Genomic DNA, 23,218 nt, shown 5'->3' with positions numbered 1-23,218 from the left:
GCTGCCGCATCTGCAAGCAACAATTTGCCCTTACCCGCTCGTCGGAAAATTTTTCACTGCAGACAACACAGTTTAGAGTAAAACAGTTAATAATTAACCACCCTTTCTCAATATTCTTGAGAGCGGTCGGAAAAACAGTGTTGTTTATTTCAATGCTAACCAAAGATCCACAGATACTAACCTGATTCCATCTGTGATATGATGCAATAAAATCGATGTTTTGTTTATATTCCCATGTGGCGCGAGAGTGGTGTAGTTAATGTAAACATTAGCTGGGTAATGTTTCGCAGTACGAAGTACAGGCTGTTATTAAAGAAAATTGTTCCAGAATGTGGGGAAATGTTCATAAGAAAGGGGAGGTCTGTAAGAATTACCGGCAGTGGACGTCCCATGTGTTGTTATATGAATCTTCACTTCTATTCTCCAAAAATAAGGCCTATCACGAATCCAAGAGTTGAGAACTGTGGCAACGCACGTCATTATAATGCTGTTAACGTCGAAGAAACGCGCGCCGTTACGGTTACAGATATTAAGAAGACCCTCAGGAATCATAATCTTACTTTTGAGGATGGGCATGCTTGTATTTCCGTGAAATGTCCGGTGTGTATGTACTTACAAGAGCCAGACAACAATGCTGGCAGAGCTTACATAAATAAAACTACAGGTAATTATGTTGGTACAGACTTTAAGAAAATTGAGCTCTTCGTGGTGTTTTTCGTAATCCCAATGTGGATATGTTTGATTAACTTTTCCGTAACAAAGGATTCATTCAGCTTTTACCCATTGATTTTTTTTTTCATACTTTGATACGTTTAATACCACTGTTCTGTCACAGATTGCATTACAGTGAAAGAGTGAAAGCAATCAGCTACATGTGGTGGAAGAACTGTAAATTACTCAATGACCGGTCATGATGTATTTTACATGTTAGTTCCATATACTGTATTGCAGATGCATAGTGTGCGATAGTCATTCTTACAATGCCCCTATATCTCTTCTATTCTAATTAAATTGAATGTATTATGGTCAAAAGAGCCTGGTTCGTGTATAACAATGGTAGTCAAAATTACGAACCCTGGAACTAGTTGTAACAGCAGCGGCTCTGCCACTAGTACAAATAAAGCCCTGTAATTGTCAGGCAAGTGGAAAAACAAATGCGTGACTTGCATCATTTTCGGTTTTTGTTGTTGAGAGATGTACGTAATATTTGAAATTACATGGACAGTATTTACATACATACATAAAACAGTTGTCCAAGATTGAAAATAAAGGTTTGTTATTTGTAAAACGACAGTGGAATTAAAGTCATGAAGTGAGTTTTAAACCATCACAAGATGACTCATGTATAACTGGTAGCTCACAACCATGAGTTTAAAAAAGCTATATCTGTATCATAACAATAGCCAGAATAAGACCCAACTTGCAGTGAGAGAGAGAGAGAGAGAGAGAGAGAGAGAGAGAGAGAGAGTGTGAGTGTGAGTGTGAGTGTGTGTGTGTGTGTGTGTGTGTGTGTGTGTGTGTGTGTGTGTTGGGAGGGGGGGGGGGGATTAGTACACACAATTTTTCGTATTCCAGTCTTCAATTTAATGAATTTGTAGCTACATTTTTTCTACTTCATACGTTTGGTAAAGAATAGTAGCACTAAAAATTGCACCAAAGCATATCAAAACTAAATGAAGACTGTTTACAGAAAAAGTGTTCTGTGTGAAATGCCCCAAGACAGTTTTATCTGCTTTATAATAGGAAAAGTATCCCTTGTGTGAGAGAATTTTTGGTCAGTACTTCTCTTCAGAAGATGAAATTTTGACCATCATCAGTACTGTCAATAGCCACAAAAGTACACACCATTATCCAAGCTTTCAGAACTATTAGGTCCTAACTTGGAGAGGAATTATGGATACGTTGGACAAGCTTAAAAAATAAGGGCAGCTCACTCAGTGCTCTTGATGAGAGGGATATACCTGTCGTGAGGACCCCTGAAATCGCCGATGTCGTGACACTAATTTGTAGCCCAGCTTGAGGTCTAGGTTTGGTTGAAAGGTGGTAGTTTGTTTGTCAGTTGGCAAAGCCAAATAAACATTGTGGTAGTGAATTTACTGGTTAATGTTTACGTCCTCACCATATTGAAAAAATGCATCGGGGGGAAGGGGGGGGGGGTCTAATGTGAATTTTTACTAAACTAACAATAAACTAACACCTTGTAGTGACACACAACATTGTCAGTTCTTATTAATTTTCTAGGCATATGCTTTTTCTTGGGAAAGTGTAGGCCTACATCTGTGTGTCAAATGGTAAGCAGAATACAGATTGCAGTTCAGCTGATTGGACCATTGGAAATGTCGAATTCGTTAAAGTGTTTACTGTGTACAATGTGCCAGATTAGGCTACAAATTTGTGCTTAAAGATGGAAGAAAGTTCCTCAATATGTTGCACTGTAAACAGGTTAAAATATGCCAGTTACTTATGAACCACAATATCAATAGTACCATCCCACACATTTACTGAGGATGGAAAAAAATGAAAACTGGTATATGTATATATGAAACAGACTTTATTTATGGGAGTCTGGCAAGAAGAGCTTCCACGATATTGGCATTTACATAGACGATTCATCTCGCAATGAAAACAGAGCTATATATGATGTGTGAAAGCATTATATGTATTGTACAACTAAATGAGGAAGTTGGTATTGTGAAAACAACTGTTTTTATTTGTGCACAGTGAGTGAGTTCATTGTTAGAAAACTAATAGTAGCCAAAAGGGTAATGGAAAGGTAAGTGTTGAGCTACACAAAGATAGGTAAAAAGAAAGCAGTCAGTATCAGGTCAGTAACATAATAGAAAGAGTGAATACCTTGAAATGGCAGTAGGCTGGCTATATCACTCGAAGAAAATATTGCAGGTAGTCAAAACAAGTACTAAATTGGAGCCCAACTAACCCAAAAAGACCAGGGGAAAGACCACTGGACAGATGGGACAGAGACTTGAGAAAGACAGCTGGATTGAACTGGCAATGGGAAGCTCAAGATCGGCAGAAATGGAAGAATCTGCAGGGCTCTGCTGACTCAAAGGAGTCGCATCACCAAATGATTGAACTGGCTCATTTTTATATAAGATCAGGTCTGCAGATTTTGAGATGTATTGCAGTAGAGCTTTAGTTTTTAACAGTACAAATGTTGTATTCACACTTCAAAATTGCTCAGAAAAGTGTTAAAGTAACATTTTAAGAACTCTAAATTTCACATGAAACGCACTCTCATGATTGTATGTGTATGGAATACGCAATATTTACAGTTCTGAAACTGTTATCATACATGTGTTTAGTGACAATTTTATCGTGTTTTCCACAACTTGCCTTTGCATAAGATATTATTTGCTTACATGTTGACCAACAGTATGTAATATTATACAAAGTAATTGCTGTTGTAGAAGCAAAGTATGCTCTTCTCATTGTTATCGGGTCACTTGTTAGACTGCTCCCTCTGTGTCCCCAGCTTGCGATCGCGTTCTCGCTTCCCGAGCACGGGACCCCAGGTTCGATTTTCGGCGGGGTCAGGGATTTTGACCTCCCTCGAGATTACTGGGTGTTTGTGTTGCCCTCATCATATCATCATCATTCATGAAAGTAGTGAGATTGGACTGAGCAAAGATTGGGATTTTGTATGGGCGCTGATAACCACACAGTTGAGCACCCCACAAACCAATCATCATAATAATGCTCCCTCTGTAAACACTACCAAGTTTTTTATACAAATAAAATCTTCTTGCTACATCAGTTAAAGTGAAATTTTCACACATTTGACAGGCGTCTATGTCTTGGACACTGGGAGAAAAATTGTTAACTGCCAGGGCTGGCAATCTGTTTGGCTTCTTGATACTTCTAGAGCAGGGCTGAAGTGATGTGTGTGAAGTGAGTTGAGCAGCTTCTGGCTTTGGATATCAAGCAGAAATAAAGATGGATGTTTGACACTTATAAGGAGTGGACTGCTTCTTTGGAAAGATCATTTTGCAGTTACAGTTCTTTCTTTTTTGCTTACAACTTCTGTTGTTTTCTATTATTAATCTGTCATGTACTGCAGGTTGTTGTAATTTTTAAATGTTTTTAAACTATTGGTCAGGCATTTTATATCCCTGGGTAAGTGATCAAAACTTTTTGTTGCAGTATTGTGCACCGCTTTTTGTGCTAAAGATAACCTCGGTGTGGAGTAATGAACATCATTTTTCCCTCTGATATTGCAATTATGTGCATCATTGTCGTTTTTGAACTGTAGGGAATTATTTACAACAAATTTCATGAGGGAATAAATATAGTTTGAAGCAGTAGCCAGAATGCCCAACTCTTTACAGGTGATCATGGGTGAGCACCATGTATTATTTTTACAGTTTGTTTTTGAGCAATGAAGACTTTCTTTCTTAAAGGTCAGTTACCCAAGAACATTATTCCATATGACATTATTGAATGAAAATATGCAAAAATGACAGCTTACTGATATCTCTCTTCCCAAGATTTGCGATGATTCTAAGTGCTGAACTAAGTTGTTTTAGAAGTTCTAAAATGTGTTTTTTTTCCCCAGTTTCAATTCTCATCAATATGGATCCCTAAGGATTTTGAAGTTTCTGTCCTATTTATTATTTCCTCACATGCATACATCTTCCTCCATTCTTTTGGTAAAATGATTTATAGGAGATACTATGATTCACATGGCAAAATGCCTTAGATAGTTCGCAGAAAATACCAACTGGCACTTTTTGTTAGTTAGTGCTTGTAAAATTTGATGATGGAACCTGTGAATGGCGTTTCAGTGGAGCATCTCTTCTGAAATTCAATTTGTGATTTGCTGAGGATATTGGTGTAGCTCAGGTGAGACTCTGTTCTACAATGTATCACCATATCAAAAATTTTGGGAAGTTTCAGCAGTGAAACTGGTTGGCAGTTACTGACATCTCTCCTATCGTCCTTCAAAAATAGGGGTATGACTATGGCATAGGCCTATTTTAGCCTCTACAAAAAAATGCGTTCTGTTAGTGGTGTATTACATATTTCAGATATGACGGCTTATTGTATGGGAACAAATCTTTACTACTCAGTTTAAAACCCCATCAAAACCAGATAAGCTTTTATTCTTTAGCTCTCCAATGGTGCGCAGGAAAAACGGGCACTTAAATTTCTCTGTGCGAGCCCTGATTTCTCGTATTTTATCATGATCATTTCTCCCTATGTAGGTGGGTGCCAACAGAATGTTTTCGCAATCGGAGGAGAAAACTGGTGATTGAAATTTCATGAGATCCCATCTCAAGGAAAAATGCCTTTGTTTTAATGATTGCCAGTCCAATTTACGTATCATGTCTGTGGCACTATCTCCCCTACTTCGTGATAATACAAAACCAGCTGCCCTTCTTTGTACTTTTACAATGTCACCCGTCACCCCCATCTTACAAGAATCCCACACTACACAGCAATACTCCAGGAGAGGGTGGACAAGCATGGTGTAAGCAGTCTCTTTAGTAGACCAGTTGCACCTTCTCAGTGTTCTGCCAATGAATTGCAGTCTTTGGTTGGCTCTACCCACAACATTATCCATGTGATCATTCCAATTTAGGGTGTTTGTAATTGTATTTACATGAATTTACAGCCTTCAGGTTTGTGTGACTTACTTTGTAATCGAAATTTAGTGCATTTCTTTTAGTACTCATGTAAATAACTTCACACTTTTCTTTATTCAGGGTCAATTACCATTTTTTGCACCATACAGATATCTTATCTGAATCATTTTGCAATTTGTTTTGGTCATCTGATAACTTTCCAAGACAGTAAATGACTGCATCATCTGCAAACAATCTAAGACGGCTACTGAGATTGTCTCCTGTGTCGAGAGCAGGAACAATAGAGGGCCTATAACACTTCCTTTGGGAACGCCAGATATTATTTCTGTTCTAGTCGATGAATTTCTGTCTGTTACTACGAACTGTGATCTTTCTGACAGGAAATCACAAAACCAGCCACACAACTGAGGCAATATTCTGTAGGCACACAGTTTGGTTAGAAGACGCTTGTGAAGAATGGTGTCGAAAGTCTTCTGGAAATCTAAAAATAGGGAATCCATGTCACATGCCCTGTTGACATCACTCATTACTTTATGAGTATAACAAGTTAGTTGTGTTTCCCAAGAATGATACTTTCTGAATCCGTGCTGACTACGCGTCAATAAATCGTTTTCTTCAAGGTATTTCATAATATTCGAATACAGTATATGTTCCAAAACCCTAATGCAAATCACCGTTGTCATATGGGCCTTTAATTCAATGAATTACTCATACTTCCCTTTCTGGTTATTGGTGTGACTTGAGCATTTTTCCAGTCTTTAGGTGTGTATCTTTACTACTTTAAGTGTCTCATTTCCTAATCTAATTCCCTCAGCAGCATCCGACTTAATTCGACTACATTCCATTATCCTCGTTTTGCTTTTGTTGATGTTCATCTTATATCCTCCTTTCAAGACACTATCCATTCCATTCAACTGCTCTTCCAAGTCCTTTGCTGTCTCTGACAGAATTACAATGTCATCGGTGAACGTCAAAGTTTTTATTTCTTCTCCATGGATTTTAATACCTACTCCAAACTTTTCTTTTGTTTCCTTTACTGCTTGCTCTATATAGAGATTGAATAACATCGGGGAGAGGCTACAACCCTGTCTTACTCCCTTCCCAACAACTGCTTCCCTTTCATGTCCCTGCCATCTGGTTTCTGTACAAATTGTAAATAGCCTTTCGCTCCCTGTATTTTACCCCTGCCACCTTTAGAATTTGAAAGAGAGTCTTCCAGTCAACATTGTCAAAAGCTTTCTCTAAGTCTACGAATGCTAGAAACGTAGGTTTGCCTTTCCTTAATCTTTCTTCTAAGATAAGTCGTAAGGTCAGTATTGCCTCACGTGTTCCAACATTTCTACGGAATCCAAACTGATCTTCCCCGAGGTCGGCTTCTACTAGTTTTTCCATTCGTCTGTAAAGAATTCGTGTTAGTATTTTGCAGCTGTGGCTTATTAAACTGATTGTTTGGTAATTTTCACATCTGTCAACACCTGCTTTCTTTGGGATTGGAATTATTATATTCTTCTTGAAGTCTGAGGGTAGTTCACCTGTTTCATAAATCTTGTTCACCAGATGGTAGAGTTTTGTCAGGACTGGCTCTCCCAAGGCCGTCAGTAGTTCCAATGGAATGTTGTCTACTCCGGGGGCCTTGTTTCGGCTCAGGTCTTTCAGTGCTCTGTCAAACTCTTCACGCAGTATCGTATCTCCCATTTCATCTTCATCCACATCCTCTTCCATTTCCATAATATTGTCCTCAAGTACATCGCCCTTGTGTAGACCCTCTATATACTCCTTCCACCTTTCTGCTTTCCCTTCTTTGCTTAGAACTGGGTTTCCATCTGAGCTCTTGATATTCATACAAGTGGTTCTCTTTTCTCCAAAGGTGTCTTTAATTTTCCTGTAGGCAGTATCTATCTTACCCCTAGTGAGATAAGCCTCTACATCCTTACATTTGGCCTCTAGCCATCCCTGGTTAGCCATTTTGCACTTCCTGTCGATCTCATTTTTGAGACGTTTGTATTCCTTTTTGCTGCTTCATTTACTGCATTTTTATATTTTCTCCTTTCATCAATTAAATTCAATATTTCTTCTGTTACCCAAGGATTTCTACTAGCCCTCGTCTTTTTACCTACTTGATCCTCTGCTGCCTTCACTACTTCATCCCTCAAAGCTACCCATTCTTCTTCTACTGTATTTGTTTCCCCCATTCCTGTCAGTTGTTCCCTTACGCTCTCCCTGAAACTCTGTACAACCTCTGGTTCTTTCAGTTTATCCAGGTCATATCTCCTTAAGTTCCCTCCTTTTTGCAGTTTCTTCAGTTTTAATCTACAGGTCATGTGCCCCTGGAAATGTCTTACAATTTAAAACCTGGTTCCTAAATCTCTGTCTTACCATTATATAATCTATCTGATGATTCTTAAACCAAGTATTAGCTATGATTAAGTTGTGCTCTGTGCTAAATTCTACCAGACGGGTTCCTCTTTCATTTCTTAGCCCCAATCCATATTCACCTACTATGTTTCCTTCTCTCCCTTTTCCTACTACCGAATTCCAGTCACCCATGACTATTAAATTTTCGGCTCCCTTCAGTCTCTGAATAATTTCTTTTATTTCATCATACATTTCTTCAATTTCTTCGTCATCTGCAGAGCTAGTTGGCATATAAACTTATATAATTGCTAAATATGGGGAGCTATTGTGTCAGCATACTCAGAGAGGAATCTAACTGGTATATAATCTGGACTGGAAGCCTTGCTTTTATTAAGTGATTTAAGCTGCTTTGCGACACTGAGGATATCTGTTTCTCATCTTGGCAGTTGTTCCTGATTGGAATTCAGAAATATTTTCTTCCTCTTCTTTGGTCAAGGAGTTTAGGAAAACCATTATCGTACAATGATGGTATTGATTGCGTCTTGCGATTGGTGTGCTTTATGAATGACCAGAACCTCTTTGGGTTTTCTGCCAGATTTCGAGACAGAGTTTTGTTGTGGAAATTATTGAAAGCATCTTGCATTGATGTACACACTATATTTCGAACTTGGGGATTTTGCATTCTTTTAAATTTGGCATGCCTTTTTATGCTGCTTCTGCAACAGCGATCTGACCCGTTTTGTGTACTGTGGGGGTTCAGTAACATCACTTATTAATTTATGTGGTATATATCTCTCAATTGCTGTTGATACTATCCTTCTGAAATCATTCCCCAACTTTTCTATGCTTACATGATCAGATCGGAAGGAATGCAGACTGCCTCTTAAAAAGGTGTTACGGGCATTTTTATCAGCTTTTTTAAATACGTATACCTTGCATTTCTTTTTAATGGTTGTAGGAGTTATGGTATCCAGCCTAGCAGCTACTGCCTTGTGGTTGCTAATCCCTGTATTCGTCAAGATACTCACTATTTGCCAGGATTATTTGTTGCTAAGTGGTCAAGTATGCTTTCACAACCATTTATGCTTCGAGTGGGCTCTTGAACTGATTGTTTAAAATAATTTTCTGAGAAAGCATTTAGTACAATTTCAGATGATGTTTTATGCCTGCCGCCGGCTTTAAACGTATAATTTTTCCAGCCTATCTAGGGTACATTAGTCACTACTGACTACAATTGTATGAGTGAGGTACTTATTTGAAATGAGACTCAAGTTTACTTTGAACTGTTCAGCAACTATATCTTCTGAGTTGGGGGTTGGCGAAACAACCCAATTAATAGTTTAGTCCGATGTGTCAAGTATAACCTCTACCCATACTACTTCGCAGGAACTCTCTACTTCAATTTCACCACAAGGCAAACTACTTCTGACAGCAATAAATACCCCACCACCAATTGTATTTAATCTATCCTTTCTGAACACTGTTAGATCGTTAGAAAAAATTTATGTTGAGCTTATTTTCGGCTTTAGCCAGCTTTCTTTACCTATAACTATTTGATCTCCAGTGCTTTCTATTGGGGCTTGGAGCTCTGGTTCTTTCGCAACACAGCTACGACAATTTACAACAACAATAACGATCATTTCTACAACTAACTTACTGTGTTTTACTGCCCCCTTTCAGACGGACGCACTTTCTGTGGTTCCCTGATGCCTTAAAAAAAAAAAAAAAAACGCTCAGTCCCTTCCACACTGCCCCCACTACCTGAGTAGCTCCTTTCTGTGTGTAGTGGACTCCTGATCTATTAAGCGGAACCTGGAAACCCACCACCTAATGGTGCAAGCCAAGGAATCTGCAGCCTACAATGTCACAAAACTGCCTGAGCCTCTGATTCAGACCCTCCACTCGGCTCTACACCAAATTACCACAGTCGGTTCATTGACGATGCTGCAGATGGTGCGCTCCGCCTTAATCTCGCAAACAAGACTGGCAGTCTTTACAATTTCCACTAGCCGCTCAAAACCAGAGAGAAACTCCTCTGATCCAAAATGACATACATCATTGGTACTGACATGAGCCACCACCTGCAATTGGCTGCACCCTGTACTCTTCATGGCATCCAGAAGCAGCCTCTCCACATCCAGAATGACTCTCCCCAGTGTGCACACTGGCTTCCTTCCCCTCCTTGGCAGCCATGTTCCTAAGGGGCCCCATTACGCACGTAACGTTGGAGCTACCAGCAAACCCACCCTCTGTGAATGCCCAGACTTTGCGGGCCGAGAAGCTTCCTCTGGAACAGGGTGAATGACTGCATCCAGCTCAGAGACATCGTCAGCCACAGATAACGCCCGAAACCTGTTTGTCAAACAAACTGGGGAGGCCGTACGATCGGCCCCTCGGAAAGTTTTTCGCTGCCTGCCAGACTTTGGAAAGATCTCCCACTTGACAACGAGTGAGTGGTCAACCTCAGTGCAGGCAGTACCCGGGGCAGCCACAGCAGTGGACCGAACGGGGGACACGTGGGATGTGCTCGACGCCTCTCGCATCCCTGTGTCTCACCCCCAAAAGTGATGCCCCTTGGCAGCAGCCTCAAGCTGTGTGACAGAAGCCAACACAGCCAGGAGCTGTGAGCGAAGGCTCACCAACTCAGCTCGCATCTGTGCACAGCAATAACAGTTCCTATCAGTTACTGCAGTTGCTCCTGTTTGTAGCTCGTAAAAATACACATAAAAATACACAACAAATGAATTGTGTGCTTGCCTTCTTAGCAGCAGGAATGTGAGGTGCTCTGTCACTGATGGTCTATCCGACATGGAGCTATACTAACTACGATACAAGGGTCGATAGCAACACTGGTACGGTACAGTACACTACACTGTTATTAAAATAAAAGCTTGTGCGTAGTAAGGACATGAACACACAAGAAATTACAAAAAATAATCTAGTAACTACATAGGTATCTGTAAGTAAATAAGTCGCTCCTGCTGGAAGCTTGTAAAAATATACAACAAACGAACGGTGTACTCGTCTTTTTCGCAGCAGGAACGCGAGGTACTCTATCACTGACTGCCCATCTGACACTTGTTTGTCCATACTTTCTGATATATTTGTACTGTGCTATGAAATTTTATTTGCTACCTGTGACCCATCATTTATATCCCTTTCATTCAGTTCAATAGGAATGTTATCCTAGTCTGTTGCTGGTTGTCCTATCTCTTGTTTCACTATATTCTATGTAGCACTATATCTGTCATTGAGATTACTGATTCCTGACAATATTGGCATGTTTCTTTATTTTTTTAATAATGTTTCTGAGTAATTTTGAGTAGTTTTTCTATTGTGCAACTACTGCAGGAACTATACTTATTCTTGCCAACAGATACAGTTCCCCTTTTGTTTCACAAGATACTTTTTTAATCCGTTGAATGATCAATGTTTTTTTACATGGCCGTTTAATGTCGTTTCTGTTTAGCTTATGTGGAAAGGTATTTTCATGTAATGATATGAGTTTATCATAGAATAGATTAAATTTCATGTTAGCATTTGGTTTATTATAAATTTCATCCTATTTTCTATCTTGTAAACTATTCTTAAAAACAATTGTGCTGGAGTCCTTAATTACTCTAACTGATTACTACTGAGGATGACCCATACCACTATGTTATTTACCCTCACTAACTGTGCATCATGATCATAGAGAGCATTTATTACTGGTTATACAGGCGTTCTTTTGCTTTGAACTTCCCCAAGGACAACATTATCGATTAATCACTGAGATCAAATTTTAGGAGCCAGGTAAGGTTTGCAGGTCATTTTTCCTATCAGAATGCTTTAGAAAATCTATGTTGAAGTCACCACAGATTATTAACTGCTTGCTGATGTCAGACAGATAGCATAGCAAGGCCTCCAGATTCCTCATAAACATTTCAAAATACACCAGTGGGGATCTGTACATAGTTACAGCTAAAACTGAATAGTTTTTCAGTATTTATTCACAGGCATAAACTTCTATGTTCTGATCACTACAAAATCTGCTTGTCTCAGTCTTTTTGAACTTTCATTCTGTCTAAATCTATGCAGTAACTTTTCCTTTTCGATATTAGTTCTGCGTAGTAAGTTGCTAGAGTGTAATCTTTTATATGTGACTTATATAACCGTGTGATTACTCATTGCTCAGATAGGCACAGGATTCAGTCTTTTCGAGACGGAAGAACTCTTCTATCTAATTAATCAGCCTTCTAATATTTTAATGAAATAATCTAACTTTATTTTTTTGTGTCCTAAGCATTTTTGGGCTCTTCAGTTATTTTGACTTAGTTCAAAACAGTGTTCCTCCATCCTGATTCTTACCAAAAAAAGTATCTCTCTGACATCAGTAACCACAGGATTATATTTTGTGCAAGGTAGCCCCCCATATATTATCTGCAAAAATTTCAGCCAGCCTATCTTCCCCTTTCCCTTTCAGGTGTAGGTCTTGTTTAGTACATCCTCATCTCCCAATTGTAGCAACAAGCGCTGCGCCCATATGAGATTTCATTTCATTTCAGTCACCATCAGCCTGCTCAACTCAGTGTTCACCCACCTCACACATTTTGATTGTTGTTCCCACTACAGAGTACTAAAAGAAGAAAGGCCAAAAGTGCTATAAACAATCAATTATCTTCTGTGGTTATGCTCGAGTTGTTTGTCTATGAATAGGAAGAACTGTCCAACAATAATAAAATGCCTTGCCAAAATTTTTATGCTCAGACAATAGTGCTATGCTTTTCAAGAACACTTCTTATTTGTATTGTCCTTCTCTTGTTCAAAATAAAATGATAACACAGCTATAAAAATATAGCAGCGGATGTTGAAAATGAATATCAGTTTAATTTTGGTGGTAATGAATACTAAAAATGTTCCAAAAGAAATAGGATAACTGCGTGGTGCACCAATTTGTTAATGAACTACAGAGAAAGAACAGTTTCGTCCATACCAAAAAGTATACTCATACATACTTTGTAGGGATGTGAAATGGATGTTCTCGCTTCCCACGCCTGGGTTCCTGGGTTCGATTCCCGGCAGGGTCAGAGATTTTCTCTGCCTCGTGATGACTGGGTGTTGTGTGATGTCCATAGGTTAGTTAGGTTTAAGTAGTTCTAAGTTCTAGGAGACTGATGACCATAGATGTTAAATCCCATAGTGCTCAGAGCCATTTGATGTGAAATGGAATGATCACTTAGGTTCAGTTGTGGGTAGACTGTCCTCAAGAGTTGGCCAGTTCAGTTCTCTCAATAGCCCTGTGACACACTCCCACAGATTAAACAAACTGTGGCCATTCGTTGCTGTCCTTCTCTGCATATGGTCAGTATCCTCTGTTAGTCGTATCTGATACAGGGCCCACACACTTTGGTTTATTTATTGGTAGAATACTGGGGAAGTGCAATCAGTCTACAGAAGACATTGCTTACATATCACTTGTGCGACCAGTTCTGGAATATTGCTCAAGTGTGTGGGACCTGTATCAGATACGACTAACAGGGGATACTGACTCTATGCAGAGAAGAGCAGCACGAATGCTCACAGTTTGTTTAATCTGTGGGAGTGTGTCACAGGGGTATTGAAAGAACTGAATTGGCATACTCTTGAGGACAGATGTAAACTATCCAGAGAAAGACTAGTAACAAAGTTTCAAGAACTGGCTTTAAATGATTATTCTAGTGATTTACTACAAGCCTCTACATATCGCTCACACAGGGATCATGAAGATAAGATTAGAATAATTACTGCACACACAGAGGTATTCAAACAATCATTCGTCATGCAATTCATATGTGAATGGAAGAATCAAGAAATCCAAATAACTGGTACGATGGGATGTACCCTCTGCCATGTTCCTTATGATTGTTTGCAGAGTGTAGATGTAAAAGTTCATTAAAAACTTACACTCTTATTAATGTTGGTACTCATAAACTGTGGTAGAAAATGTGGTTACTTCACTTGTATGGAAATATGCTGATACATCATATACTGAGCTAGTATCAATTTTCTGATACATTAATATTGAGCCTGAAGAATATAATCAAAGGAAACGCCAGAATTGAAGTGAAGGTAATACTGCAGTCAGTTACCATTTCCAACTTCCTGGAAAGATTTTAAAATGCTTAAAACAAATATGAGAACACTTTTAGTTAGGGGAGAAATTCTTTTGAATTGCAAAAGACAGAAGTTTTCAGCTTTATACAACAGAAAAAAGTTTTCGAACAGGGAAGAGGTGCACTTCAGAAACCTACGATATTATGTATTATGTGATACATCAGTAATTTCTTCATTACATGAAAAAAGGGTTACACTTGTAATAAATTTTTGAAAGCTGAAAGATATGTGTAAAATTCCAAAAAATTGTAATTATAGATAATGTGTATTTGGAAAAAAAAGAGTAAGAATTATGTAGGTATTAGACCTTAACAACATTAATATCTGGCGAGAGTACTGAGAACAGAGAATTTTTAGATATGTTGCCTGTGGGAATCTTTACAAACAAATGTCTTTTGAAAATTAAAATGAGGGTACAATATGTCTATTATCAAGGAAAATCATTCATAATGTATGAATGTTTTAGCTAAGATAAATCAGTTCCACATTTCAAGCAGTGAAATATTTTTCTTGGCTCTTCCAAACAAATGGGTCATGCCGTAGTTTGGGCACTGGACTCTCATTTGAGTACCAAAATTTCATCTTTAACAAACTAATCATTGATGAGATGTAAAAGCCTAGTTTTCCTTCCTTGTGTTGATTGTGCTGCTTATGTTAGTCATATCAACCAAATGCCCATACTGTCAAATAAACAGAAAGAATCAATTTACCTCTATTAGCAAGCAAATACAAGGTGAACTGAGAATATGTGGAAACTACAGGAGCTTCCATGACCTGTTTCTTACTTAATGAACTACAGAAAATGTCTTTACCAATTGAATATTTATCCAATCAAAGATACAACAATCAGTTCAAAATGAAGGGAAAGGAAAGTGTCTTCCAGAGAAGATACAAATTCTGGTGCATTTTAACTCACACAGTTTGTCAAGTGGTGAGTAATGTAGCATTTTTTATGTTCTTTTGACACTTTCACCTAAGCTGAGTCGGGAAATTTTGTTTTCCACTGTTTGTTCTATATGGGTGATGTGGCTCTCTGAGGGCTAGATAATCATGTGAGACAGGTGTTTTTGGACATAACAGGCAACATGACACCACCTCATCTTTCTTCTGTAATGAAGCAAAAGGGTAGAGTGAAAGCTGAGAAAAATTATGGCTAACATCTGGCTGTGTTTAATCCAGAGGACTAGCTATCAGGTCATAAAGGCCCACTATAAGCAATAGAGTGAAATTCTTCACTGTGTTACCCAAAAAGCAAAAAACATTCCCTGTTCACAAAAAATTCAAAGGAAAAAAACAAAGACAATGTCATGCCATTACTATGTGTATAAGGAAAAAATTGGCAAGGCAAATGAAATTCAACTCCATGATGACAATAGCAGCGTGGCAGACAATGTTAAACTCAAATCGTGTACCACTAAATTGAATTAATTCTTTCTTAAAGTACCTGAACACATTGTGGAAAAGTGGATCACCAAAAGCAGATCTGGTAGATTTACTTAGGCAGACACTGGAAATCCTGCCAGCAGACATCAATTTTGGTATATCAGATATTAAAGAGATTATAAAAATAATTAGAATGTCACAAAATTCCAGCCAACTGGTTGCAAATAGAATATATAATTCTGTAACTAGTTTTCAATGCCAACTAGGGGCACCTTTTTCTGAAGAAACTGTTACCTCACATGTAACAGTTTCTTCTGAAGAAGGCATCCCTAGTTGGCATTGAAAATTACTTAAAGAATTTTATATTCTATTTGCAACCAGTTGGCTGGAATTTTGTGACATTGTAATTAATTACAGTTGCTGATTACAGCCATGTACAAAACCTTAAAAATAATTAGGTTGCTGAAAAGCATTAACTCTTCTAGTTTGCTGTTATTTCAACCACAGTATTGGTGCTGATTTGACAACATTGTCCTTGAATTACCTGTGTAATTAGTTGGTGAGTCAAGGTGAATTTCCAAATAGACTGAAATAGGCAATGGTAACACCCATTCACCCATTTATAAGATAAGTGAGTGTTCTTATAAATGGGTGTTATTTATAAGATAAGTGAGCATTCTTCTTCCCCCATGAACCATGGACCTTGCCATTAGTGGGGAGGCTTGCGTGACTCAGTGATACAGATGGCCGTATCGTACGTGCAACCACAGCGGAGGGCTATCTGTTGAGAGGCCAGACAAACGTGTGGTTCCTGAATAGGGGCAGCAGCCTTTTCAGTAGTTGCAGGGGCTACAGCCTGGATGATTGACTGATCTGGCCTTGTAACACTAACCAAAACGGCCTTGCTGTGCTGGTAGAGCGAACAGCTGAAAGCAAAGGGAAACTACAGCTGTAATTTTTCTCGAGGGCATGCAGCTTTACTGTGTGGCTAAATGATGGCGTCCTTTTGGGTAAAATATTCCGGACGTAAAATAGTCCCCCATTCAGATATCCAGGCGGGGACTACTCAAGAGGACGTCGTTATCAGGAGAAAGAAACCTGGTGTTCTACGGATTAGAGTGTGGAATGCCAGATCTCTTAATTGGGCAGGTAGGTTAGAAAATTTAAAAAGGGAAATGGATAGGTTAAAGTTAGATATATTGGGAATTAGTGAAGTTCGGTGGCAGGAGGAACAAGACTTCTGGTCAGGTGAATACAGGGTTATAAATACAAAACCAAATAGGGGTAATGCAGGAGTAGGTTTAAAAAAAAAAAAGAGGCGTGCGGGTAAGCTACTACAAACAGCATAGGGAACGCATTATTGTGGCCAAGATAGACACGAAGCCCCTGCCTACTACAGTAGTACAAGTTTATATGCCAACTAGCTGTGCAGATGATGAAGAAATTGATGAAATGTCTGTTGAGATAAAAGAAATTATTCAGGTAGTGAAGGTAGACGAAAATTTTATAGTCGTGGGTGACTGGAATTCGAGAGTGGGAAAAGGGAGAGAAGGAAACATAGTAGGTGAATATGGATTGGGGGTAAGAAATGAAAGAGGGAGCTGTCTGGTAGAATTTTGCACAGAGCATAATTTAATCATTGTCAACACTTGGTTCAAGAATCACGAAAGAAGGTTATATACATGAAAGAACCCTGGAGATACTCTAAGGTATCACATAGATTATATAATGGTAAGACAGAGATTTAGGAACCAGGTTTTAAATTGTAAGACATTTCCAGGGGCAGATGTGGACTCTGACCACAATCTATTGGTTATGACCTGTAGATTAAAACTGAAGGTTGGAATTTAAGGAGATGAGACCTGGATAAACTGAAAGAACCAGAGGTTGTACAGAGTTTCAAGGAGAGCATAAGGGAACAATTGACAGGAATGGGGGAAAGAAATACAGTAGAAGAAGAATGGGTAGCTCTGAGGGATGAAATAGTGAAGGCAGCAGAGGATCAAGTAGGTAAAAAGACGAGGGCTAGTAGAAATCCTTGGGTAACAGAAGAAATATTGAAATTAATTGATGAAAGGAGAAAATACAAAAATGCAATAAATGAAGCAGCAAAAAGGAAAACAAACATCTCAAAAATGAGATCAACAGGAACTGCAAAATGGCTAATCAGGGATGGCTAGAGGACAAATGTAAGGATGTAGAGGCATATATCACTAGGGCTAAGATAGATACTGCCTACAGGAAAATTAAAGAGACATTTGGAGAAAAGAGCTCCACTTGTATGAATATCAACAGCTCAGATGGAAACCCAGTTCTATTCAAAGAAGGGAAAGCAGAAAGGTGGAAGGAGTATATAGAGGGTCTATACAAGGGCGATGAACTTGAGGACAATATTATGGAAATGGAAGAGCATGTAGGTGAAGATGAAATGGGAGATACGATACTGCATGAAGAGTTTGACAGAGTACTGAAAGACCTAAGTCAAAACAGGCCCCGGTAGTAGACAACATTCCATTAGAACTACTGACAGCCTTGGGAGAGCCAGTCCTGACAAAAATCTACCATCTGGTGAGCAAGATGTATGAGACAGGCGAAATACCCTCAGACTTCAAGAAGAATATAATAATTCCAATCCCAAAGAAAGCAGGTGTTGACAGATGTGAAAATTACCAAACTATCAGTTTAATAAGTCACGGCTGCAAAATACTAACGCAAATTCTTCACAGACGAATGGAAAAACTGGTAAATGCTGACCTCCGGTAAGATCAGTTTGGATTCCGTAGAAATGTTGGAACACGTGAGGCAATACTGACCCTAGGACTTATCTTAGAAGAAAGATTAAGGAAAGGCAAACCTATGTTTCTAGCATTTGTATACTTAGAGAAAGCTTTTGACAATGTTGATTGGAATACTCTCTTTCAAATTCTGAATGTAGGTGGCAGGGGTAAAATACAGGGAGCAAAAGGCTATTTACAATTTGTACAGAAACCAGATGGCAGTTATAGGAGTCGAGGGACATGAAAGGGAAGCAGTGGTTGGGAAGGGAGTGAGACAGGGTTGTAGCCTCTCTCCGATGTTATTCAATCTGTATATTGAGCAAGCAGTGAAGGAAACAAAAGAAAAATTCATGGAGAAGAAATAAAAACTTTGAGGTTCAGCAATGACATTGTAATTCTCTCAGAGACAGCAAAGGACTTGGAAGAGCAGTTGAATGGAATGGACAGTGTCTTGAAAGGAGGATATAAGATGAACATCAACAAAAGCAAAATGAGGATAATGGAATGTAGTCGAATTAAGTCGGGTGATGCTGAGGGAATTAGATTAGGGAATGAGACACTTAAACTAGTAAAGGAGTTTCGCTATTTGGGTAGCAAAATAACTGATGATGGTCGAAGTAGAGAGGATATAAAATGTAGACTGGTAATGGCAAGGAAAGCATTTCTGAAGAAGAGAAATTTGTTTACATCGAATATAGATTTAAGTGTCAGGAAGTCGTTTCTGAAAGTATTTGTATGGAGTGTAGCCATGTATGGAAGTGAAACATGAACGATAAATGGTTTGGACATGAAGAGAATAGAAACTTTTGAAATGTGGAGCTACAGAAGAATGCTGAAGGTTAGATGGGTAGATCACATAACTAATCAGGTATTGAATAGAATTGGGGAGAAGAGGAGTGTGTGGCACAACTTGAGAAGAAGAAGGGACCGGTTGGTAGGACATGTTCTGAGGCATCAAGGGATCTCAAATTTAGCGTTGGAGGGCAGCGTGTTGGGTAAAAATCGTTGAGGGAGACCAAGAGATGCATACACTAAGCAGATTCAGAAGGATGTAGGTTGCAGTAGGTACTGGGAGATGAAGCAGCTTGCACAAGATAGAGTAGCATGGATAGCTGCATCAAACCAGTCTCTGGACTGAAGACCACAACAACAACGAGTGTTCTTTAATTTTAGACCTGTCACCCTCATTAATTTTTTAAGGTAGCATGTAACATTGTTTGTAGCCACTTTTCTGACAGTAATCTTTTTGCAGTAGTTCAGCTTGGGTTGTGGAAAGTGTTCTCTACAGACATATGGATATGTGATTTCAGAGTTCTGATGGAACCAAATAAAGAAAAAATACCCTTTTATTAATGTTTCCAAGGTCTTTGACTGTACAAGTCATAAAATTTTATGAGAAAAACAAGTGTTGCTATTTATCTTACATGGGCAGAAACATATCTTGATAACAGAAAAACACAAGAGGGAGAAATCATTAAATATGGTGTGTGACCTAAAAAATTAAATTAGCAAAGACATTGAAAGGCTCTTCAAAAACTGTAATGTTTGCTGATGATACAAGAAAATAGGAACTTATCCATATCAGACACACACCGGAGGAAAATGTAGCAGGCTTGCAGTGGCTTCATGGCAAGCTACTTAACCATCACTTATAAAAATGTTCAAGGTTTGCACTTTGAAATTAATGAAAATGAGTTACAGATAATGAAAAAGGAGATTAATGAACACACATTTGATGAAAATTCTATGTGTGAGGTCCTTAGGAATCCAGGTGGGTAACTAATTGAGTAGGCACCAGCATGCGGATAAGTTAAACAGAAAGCTTGATTCTGCTTGTCTTGCACACAGAAATCTCTCATTGCATTGACCTACTAGTAGGATTGCTAGCATAGTTTGTGTACTTTATTTCAATTCTGTCCTATGGCATAATCATTTTTTAGTGCAGATATTTAAGTACTAGTGTCAGGAGAAGTAGTTATTAGTGTGAACATATCGGCATTAGTCATACTTTCTTGTTAGTAAACTTTCCAGAAATTTCTTGAGTGGTTACTTCTGTCTTCTAATGTATAACTTGTTCCACTCTTTCATGTTGGGATTCATGGAACACAGTGTGTGCGTGAATGAATGTTATTAGATTATTTAATGTCTACCTACTCATGAACTAATTCTGTTAGCTCTGTGTGGCATTCAACACAGTAATTTGTGTTTTGTACACCTCAGTCAGTGAAATTTTCTCCACCATAATGAGAGGACACATCCATCAACATTGCAGCTTGTCATTCTCAGTCACATAATTTAGGGTGAAATTAAAACCAGTTACAGTTAACTCTTATATTCATCACAAGATGTCTACTGTGATTACTGACGCCAGTATGCTTATCAAACAATGGAAAATCCAGGACGGAATTTAACAATATTAGACGGGAAAAGGAAAGCTGCTACTCACCATATAGCGGAGATGTTGAGTCGCCGATAGGCACAGCAAAAAACTGTCACTAACAAGCTTTCGGACAGCAAGGCCTTTGTCAAAAGTAGACGACAGACAGGCACACACACTCGTGCAAATGCAACCCCCACTTACATGACTGCAGTCACTGGCAACTGAAGCTTGGGTATGTGCATGTGTCAGTTGTCTATTTTTGATGAAGGCCTTGCTGGCCGAAAGCTTATTTGTGACAGTCGTTTTGTTGCGACTATCTGCAACTCCAGCATCTCTGCAACAAGTTGAGTACCAACTTTCCTTTTCATAGTATCGTCACTGTCTCCAATACACTAAATCCAATGGTGATATCAAGACTGCAGTATTAAACTTGTAGCAGCTCCAGTTTGTGATGTGAATATAATATGATTTGTTCTACATCATCATGATTTATCGTGCAGGTGGTATATGGAGCATTAAAACTAACTATCTATCTCATCAGCCTTTGCCATTATGCGATATGTTTGGTCATCTGATGTAGCCTTAACATTATTGCTGCAATCTATTGCTGCAATCTACAGTTCCCTTCTGTTCTAATTAATTCTTTGCTTTTGCCGTATTAGCTCAGTTAATTGTAACAAGTGTCCATTTTCTGAAACTGTTGTGACAGCTGCAGCTCTGTCATTACCAAGAATAACCTGCACAAGTCGTCATGCAATTTATAGCAGAACATACTCCATCAAAGTGAGGCAGGTTTATTATACTGTTCATTCCCTAAAGACTCTGTAACACAATTCTCACTTGACCATGTATATTTTGGTTATTATTTTATAGTTATGTTCCACTGTTTTATTTTTGTTAATTATACAATGAAAGATACTGTTCTGGTAATATCCAGTGCAATTTCTCTCATTCAAACAGATGTGAATATGAATCACTAAGCAATGGGTCACTTTCATATCATTTGTAATACAAATCATCAAGTATAGATAACCAACACAAAAATGCTCCTATCAGAGAACATAAAATGTGAGTGCATTTCTGTCTATTTAAAAGTTTCTGACTGAGAAATGATTTACCAGGTCCCTCAGCACCTTTAAAAATTTTCCCAAAAGGTTTGACACACTAAGATATTCGTACTTTTTATTATACAACTCACCACAGACTCAAGTTCTCCTAACTGTAACTCTTACACCCATTAGTCAATTGCTGTAAGCTGCTCATACACATCCAGTCCTAGTTGCCCCTTCTCACTCATTCACTCAGCCCGACTCATTGTCATTATCTCTCTGTGTCTCTGTCATTGTCTCCTGTGTCACAGCCATAGTCCCCTTTGTTCTGTCCTACTGCTAAAGTCTCCTCTCACTATCGTTGTCTCCCTATTGCTCTCTCTTACTCTGATATATCATTCTTTCCTTGCTAATGCTGCTGTCTCTTCTCACTGTCACACTCTTCTTTCTGTCCCCCCCCCCCCCCCCCCCCTCCTTGCCACTGTCTCCTTCAATCTCTTCCTAGTGCCAATAGCACCATTATGTCACTGTCAACTATGTTCCAATGTCACTATCTCCCTCTCTTTCTCTCATACTACTATTGTCTCATTTGATCTTTCTAATACTACCTTCCAGTATATATTCCTTTCCCATGTGTTTGCCACTGCCACACTCTTCTTCTCTTTAAGCATAAAAAGTGTGAATATGTTTGCGTGCCAAAATTTTTTGGAAAGTTTCGAAAGGTTTTGACGAATGTAGAATGAGGCAGCTGGTACCCCCACTTTTAAATAAGCATGAACATATTAACATTTTTTTGTGTTCTGATAGGAGCATCTTTCTGCTAGTTCCTTTCTTTTCCCTGCTACACCAGAACATGTCCCTCATACGAAAAGAACTTGATGGATCAGTAAAAATTCTGATAGTTTTCTTTTGTGAAATTGAAATGACATAAATCTAATTTTACACCTCAGACCAGATTTTATGTGCACAAAAATTTTGCATTTGTTTCAGTACTACAGTGTGGAGTTCCCAGCATATTTCTCCTTCTACGTCACATTATTAATGACATTTTCGCCTCTCACCGGATTTTATGTGTATATTTTACATGTTTAAGTCGGAGAACTTTGAATGTCTTTATCTCGCAAACCGATAAAGACACGGAGAAAATTTTCAAGGTTGTTTGAGATTGGGAACTTAGAAACACATCAAAAAAATTACAGCCGTTTGCTGTACATAGCCTTCTCAGAATGCATGGCTAGGTTGTGATACCCAAAAAATAAGTCTTTGGGGAGTTTCTTGATAACTGAGGTTGGTGATTTTTCTAGATAAATGTCTATAGAGAATATACTGCTAGAATTTGAGTGGTTTGCTGGCTCAATAAGCCCCATAAGATGCATGATAGGCCACATATAACCCAAAAAGAAACAACTGATTTGGTCCATTTGCCTAAGGAGGAGCAAGTGTGTAGCACTCATACCTTGATCCTGTACTGTGGGATAGTGACACTAAGATGAGCCTTCTGTCGGGTATACAAGTAGTCCCTAGCTCAAGGACTATCCA

At 38.7% G+C, this 23,218-nt stretch overlaps 1 protein-coding gene across 1 annotated transcript in view; it reads left to right on the top strand.

Moving 5' to 3' along the window:
* The first annotated feature begins 223 nt into the window (after nt 1–223).
* LOC126267951 (mitochondrial DNA helicase-like) overlaps nt 224–23,218 on the top strand; it is a 48,218-nt gene continuing 25,223 nt past the window's right edge. Inside the window, exon 1 of the mRNA XM_049973282.1 lies at nt 224–664. Within this exon, the coding sequence (XP_049829239.1) occupies nt 235–664 (430 nt within the window). The 5' untranslated portion in view covers nt 224–234. The remainder of the gene's footprint in view (nt 665–23,218) is intronic.

This window comes from Schistocerca gregaria, chromosome 4, assembly GCF_023897955.1.
Source record: "Schistocerca gregaria isolate iqSchGreg1 chromosome 4, iqSchGreg1.2, whole genome shotgun sequence".
In the NCBI taxonomy this organism is placed as follows: Eukaryota; Metazoa; Arthropoda; class Insecta; order Orthoptera; family Acrididae; genus Schistocerca; species Schistocerca gregaria.
This window is presented reverse-complemented; position numbering and strand designations above follow the sequence as displayed.